Here is a 6,000-nt window from a genome sequence, read left to right as displayed (position 1 = left end):
CCCCCTGCATCCTTCCTGCATTGGGACAACCAAACCAATAAAATCGGAACACTGTCTTCATTTGATGGATGGACACAAAGTGCTGGAGTAACTCAGCGGGTCAGGCACCATCTCTGGAGACAAAGGATGTTTCGGGTCAGATTCTGAGTTTGAAGAAGGGTCTTGTCCTGAAATGTTACCCATCCTTTTTCTCCAGAGTTGCTGCCTGACCCACTGAGTTACTCCAACACTTTACATCTATTTATGGTATAAACCAGCATTTGCAATTCTTTGTTTCTACATTGTCTTCATTTGCTTGCAGCTACCACAGGAGGGAGCTCACGGCAAGGCGACTTACCAGCACATAAATTAAAAGCTTTACAAGTCATTCAAATGAATTGAGTGCAGCAGGCACTGGAATAACAAATCTGAACAAAATTATGACAGGACAAAGAAGAGAGTGCAATTTATTGAATCAGTTTATTTATACAAGAAAGTCTAACAGGATCACATCAGTATTATAATGCAGACAAATTTGTTTCTGTTTCCCTTCTCATTCTTTTAAAATGTATTCTTCATCCCCAAATAAATACCGCAATATACTGAAATCATATCCCCCCACTTCCGTTTAATTAGATTCAAGTTAAGGATATGCATCATGAGCAACAGATTAAATTGCTGCCCATCTCTTCTTCGCAATGAATTTACAAAATGTTACACACGTACACTATTTACAGAATTATTTGTACCTTGCAGTGCAAGGCTTTGTATTGATTTTTTTGTCTTCAGTTTTTGTTTTATACAGTATGGCAATTCTGAACTTAACTATGTCCCAGAAACATGTTGAGGCATGACACCTTTTTTACCTTTACCCCACTCTTGTTTAGCAACAGTAAGCCAAAAGCAGCTCCCCCCCCCTCTCCCAACCTCCTCTGGGTACCATGAACTGAGACAGCACACTACTGTTACTTTAACTGCTGTGCTCCAAGGGGTGCCTTTATGAAAAGTAACAGGAATTCAGCTGTGTAAAGTGAAAATTACAAACTAATCAGCTGGCAAATGAAGGACCAAGTTTTCAACCCTGACTTAAGGAGAACTTGTGATCTCATTTTAATCTTCCTGATTTTCAGGATATTCAAAATTTAGCCAGCGCTCTGATCACCAGTGAACTGGATTCAACGCGGTATATGGAAGAGCTTGTATTCCATCACTGACTCAGGGATTAATTCACTTTCACATAACGTAGAAAACCCAGAGAGCTTGGGGAATCAGCATAGAGCAACTCCAGAATTATTTCAGGGTAGAACACAAAGTGCCGGAGTGAGTCAGCAGGTCAGGCAATATCACGCCGAGTTACTCCAACACTTTCCCAAGATTCCAGCATCCGCAGTTCCTTGTGTCTCCAGAATTGTTCATGCAATTTAAAAAAGGAGTAGGGTCAGCCTCTGTAGTGGCACACCCACATTGCCACCACACCCTCAGTCTGTTGGGATATTTTGGATAGACAATATTTTCACCAAACCATGGATTTAAATTGGCATACAATCTCTCTTCCCTGCTCATCAACATCAAGTCACCTTCTTTCAGCCACATTTCTTCCCCCCCCCCCCCAAACATGAACGAACATTAAAGAGAAAATCCATATTTTACATCCTTCAGAAATATTTTAACCTCCTGAAACGATACCACCAGGTGCATCCATCTTTGCCATCTGCCCATGTGTGGGCAAGTAACCATGGCACATTACACTCTCCTCATTCACAGACACTCTTCACAATCTGTCCATGCATAGAGCACGAATCACATCACCACACTCTGCTCACGTACGGGTAACCAGCTGTATCACCACAGTCCAAGGGCATCCATTCTCCTAATACTTTATCAGTTGATAGGGTAAAATGGGACCAGACAGTGAATCATTGAAAGATTGAGTTTAGACCACTTATGGGACAGTAGGGAATCTAACATTCAGCGAATAAAAGTATATCCTGCATCAAAATCAGAACTCCCAGCTGCTTCAGAGTATGCAGAATGGCTTGTTTTATGGATTTGTTGGTGGGGCACATTCCATTAAAAGGTGTCATACTGTCACTGAGGCTTTGTGTGTGCCCAGTAGATTCTCCTCATTTGTATTACATTCACTAGTCTACACCTCATTAAAACCAGAGCTAGAGGAAAAACTGCAGGATAACATTTTCCTCACAGATGATTCAGTCAAGCCTGAAGAAAACTGAACATTGGCAAGTTAAGAGATGCAGTAAAAAAGGGATAGCAGCAAAGATTTCACCTGCTCAAACAGAAGCTCTAGTTAGCAAGCAGCAGTTGCTGTTGAGGTATTTGGCAATGGGTGCCAACTGCATGGTTGAAGTGGACACATTCGTCATCTTATAGCGAAAGGTGCTTTTGTGTGAATGTTTCACACTATGCAGAGAATGATGTAGTGTTCTGTCCCGTTGAAAAGAAACATTGTCAGTACATACTAACTGTTGTACGTACTTCGCAACTCGCACAGCTTGTTCAGGCACATCCTTAACACCCGTGCTACATTACTGAACTTGGATGCTCTTTTCTCAAAAAACCTGCAGCATGAATGAAAACCGCAGGCCAGAGAATAGAAATTGTTTTTGTGGTGCACTCATCGTTATAGATAGAAGATGTACAGACAAAAGGAAAACAGAGCTATAAGCTCTCCCCAAAATGTTTGCGTTATTTCTCTCTCCTTCAACTCAATGCCTTCTTTAGAAATGCATTTATTTTACCCCAATAATATCATCCCTTCCCTCCCCATCCAGTGGTACAATGATGATGCAAGTCTCTAAACCCTCATCAGCTGCTGCATTCTTCACATACCAGACTGGGCGATGAGGGTCAAGGGACAATATGACCTGGAAGATAAGCCGGTTGCTTGACCACTGGTAGCCACAGCCACGGGTAGGTATCTAAGAAACAATCCTGGCTAATTATTCTTTTCCCCCCCCCCACCCTCCCTAATGAGGTGCAAGGAGGTCTGTGCAGCAACTGTGGTGGCTTCTCCAGCTGATATCAACTAACTTGGCCAATAGCAAGATCAAACCTGCCAGCCCTTTGGTCTGGATGGGATGTATTCCATATATATCACAATGCTTTTACCTACAAGCCACAGGGAGAGTTCTACAAAATGCATTCCTAAAGTAAAAAGTACTATTCTTTTCAGCAGCTTAAAAAAATACTTTTTTTTCCTAATTCTTAATATATAAAATGGCCACACAAATCTATTTCAGAGTTATTACATTTTCATTATGCCCCATCACCTTCTGGTTGTCAAGAAATGCACCAATTTCCAAAGAGTTTTAAGGATACAAGTAGTCTACAATTGCAAGCAGTCAAATGGCTGATTGGGACAACTCTTATTTGATTATTACAAGTATCTTTGGAGAATGGTAGAGGGGTGCAGGGAGAAGAGAATCTTCTTGGGAATTTTAAATTTTGTGACTTAAATGATCATGTTCGTAGGGTCTCATTGCAACTGTGTACTGAAATGTATTAACTCAGAATAGAACTATAGCAATTTTCGGATGTGCCATTAGAAATAATGTGAGATTAACACTGTTGCTTTGCAGAATTCTGGTCTCATTTCTTGCATTCCACCTTTTTATCAGATTTTGACATGTTTATCTTATTTAATCTCCACCAATTTACAAATCCACACAAATAAACCCCAAATTTTGTATTCCCTGTGCTCAAATGCATCTCTAGATGATTATGATCTTCACTTCCCCATGTTCATCAGGCCGGTAAAAGAATGGTATGCTGGTGGAATAGTTCAGGGATGTGTTTTGTCTGGCCTGTGGGTTCTGGATCTCTTCAAGGAGTTGCATGATCTGTTTAGTAGTGTAATCCTCGGTGGGCAGGTTTTCTTTTGGAACAGGGACTGTGCTGGAGGACTGGGCGCTCAGTGAAACTGCTCGAGATTCTACATCGTCTGCCAAGCTGATGTCTTGTAGTCCTGGAGGGGGGGGGGGGGGGGGGGATAAGAAACAAAATCAAAAATTTCAAACCAAAGTTTTGTAAGCTTAGGGTTCTATAAATTCTAAATTCTCCCCTGTAACACCTCCCTGCCCATACCCACCCTAACCATCTTATTCGCCACAGAATCACAGCTGACAACTCAGTGTAGAGGCATTAACTTGATATCCTACAGTATACAGGGCAGATCTTTAATATTAAATTTTGCTCCAAAAGTACCACCTACCCCTGACTTAACACATTACATGACGTCTGAGACAAAAATATCAAATTACTATGACTGGAACATGTAAAGTAGTGACTGTGATAATTATAGAACATAGACCAGTGCAGCACAGGAACAGGCTCTTTGGCCTTCAATGTCTGTGCAGAACATGATGCCAAGACCATATTTTATCTATCTGCACATAATCAGTATTCCTCCATTCCCTGCATGTCCACATGCTCTCCTTCCACATCCTTCCTGTAACGGGGAGACCAGAAATGCACGCAATACTCCAAATGCGGCCTAACCAACGTCCTACAGAGCTGCATAATGACTTCCTGCCACTCATAATGCCTTGACTTGCAAAAGCAAACATACAATATGCATTCTTTACCACTCTCTCTACTCGTGTTCCCACTTTCAAGGAGCTATGAACTAGGAACCCAAAACCCGGAAGGTTAGAGGCCCTCGACCGCTGGAGGACAAAGAAGGGAGAGATTGAACTTTTTTCGCCTTCCATCACAGTGAGGAATGTGGAGGAGTCACTGCGCTGGATGTTGATGTTAAAATGTATTTTTTGTGTCCTGTTGCTTTTTATTGTTATGACTGTATGACAAATGACATTCCTCGTATGTTGCAAAACATCTTTGCATCATCTCTAGCCATAGACAAGATCCCAGAGGACTGGAGAGTAGCTAATGTTGTTGCTTTGTTTAAGGGGGAAATCTAGATAATCCTGAATTTGGGACTGTAACCCCAGATTCTTGACACCCCAGCCACTGGAATCATTGTTCCTGCAACTATCCTGGCAATCTCCTTCGGAACTTTGTATGTTTAAACGAGATCGCCTCTCATTCTTCTAACTCTAGAAAATATTGGTGCAGTCTGCTTAATCTCCTCTCACACAACAAACTTGCCATAAATAGAATTAATCAGATTAGCCTCAGTTGCTCTCCCTCAAGCATTTTTCTTTTGTTAGTGAGAAAAGACTTGTAGTCAATATTCCACACAAAAAACACAGGGTGCACAGCTGCTAGAGATGCTGCCTCACAGCACCAGAGACCCAGGTTCCAACCTGCCCTCGGCTGCCATCTGTGTGGAGTTTCCACATTCTCCCTGTGACCGCATGGGGTTCCTCCAGGTTTCCGCCCACCCCTGAGACGCGCGGTTTGCAGGTTAATTGGCCTCTGTAAATCACTCCTGGTGTGCGAGGAATGGATGCGAAAGTGAGATAACATAGAACTAGTGCGAATGTGTGATCGATCCTCGATGTGGACTGAAGGGCCCGTTTCCATGCTGTATCTCTGAACTAAAATAAACAAAGTGCTGGATGAGCTCAGCGGGTCAGGCAGCATCTGTGGAGGGAATTGGCAGATGGCGCTTCAGGCCGGGTTTTCCACCCTTCTTCAGACTGGACCCTTTGTCAGACTCAGACCTGCGAATAGTCCCAACCTAAAACATCGTCTAACCATTCCCTCCCCAGATGCTGCTGAGTTCCTCCAGTGATTTTGTTTTTGAGTGCCGCAGGCCAAATTCCCAGGAATTTTGCAATCACTGCAGTCAAGCTGTTACAGACCTTCTGTACGTGTGTAAGTTTTCTCCAAGTCTTGATCCAGTAAATCCTGGTGCAGCAATTCACCTGCCAGTGGGGGCATTGACAGTTTTGTGGCGCTGATGTATTTACTGTGCCATTCGTTCCTTTCTCCCACCAACTTCAGCACCAGTTGCTGCAATTCTGCCAGCTTCATCTGCAAAAGTAATAACAGCTGGATTTAAAAACTGCACAGATCTCAAAAAATCATTTTCTGTTT

General features: G+C 42.5%; 1 protein-coding gene across 3 annotated transcripts in view; it reads right to left on the bottom strand.

The window, feature by feature from the left end:
- Positions 1–445: 445 nt before the first annotated feature.
- golga2 (golgin A2) overlaps positions 446–6,000 on the bottom strand; it is a 69,059-nt gene continuing 63,504 nt past the window's right edge. For all 3 annotated transcript variants that reach the window (XM_078426410.1, XM_078426412.1, XM_078426413.1), the window contains 2 exons: positions 5,766–5,937; positions 446–3,964 (listed from right to left, as the gene is read on the bottom strand). In XM_078426410.1, coding sequence (XP_078282536.1) covers positions 3,711–3,964; positions 5,766–5,937 — 426 coding nt within the window. In that variant the 3' untranslated portion in view covers positions 446–3,710. The remainder of the gene's footprint in view (positions 3,965–5,765; positions 5,938–6,000) is intronic.

Source organism: Rhinoraja longicauda, chromosome 31 (genome assembly GCF_053455715.1).
Source record: "Rhinoraja longicauda isolate Sanriku21f chromosome 31, sRhiLon1.1, whole genome shotgun sequence".
Lineage (NCBI taxonomy): Eukaryota > Metazoa > Chordata > Chondrichthyes > Rajiformes > Arhynchobatidae > Rhinoraja > Rhinoraja longicauda.
Note: the sequence above shows the minus strand (reverse complement) of the source record. Positions and strands in the feature narration are given on the sequence as shown.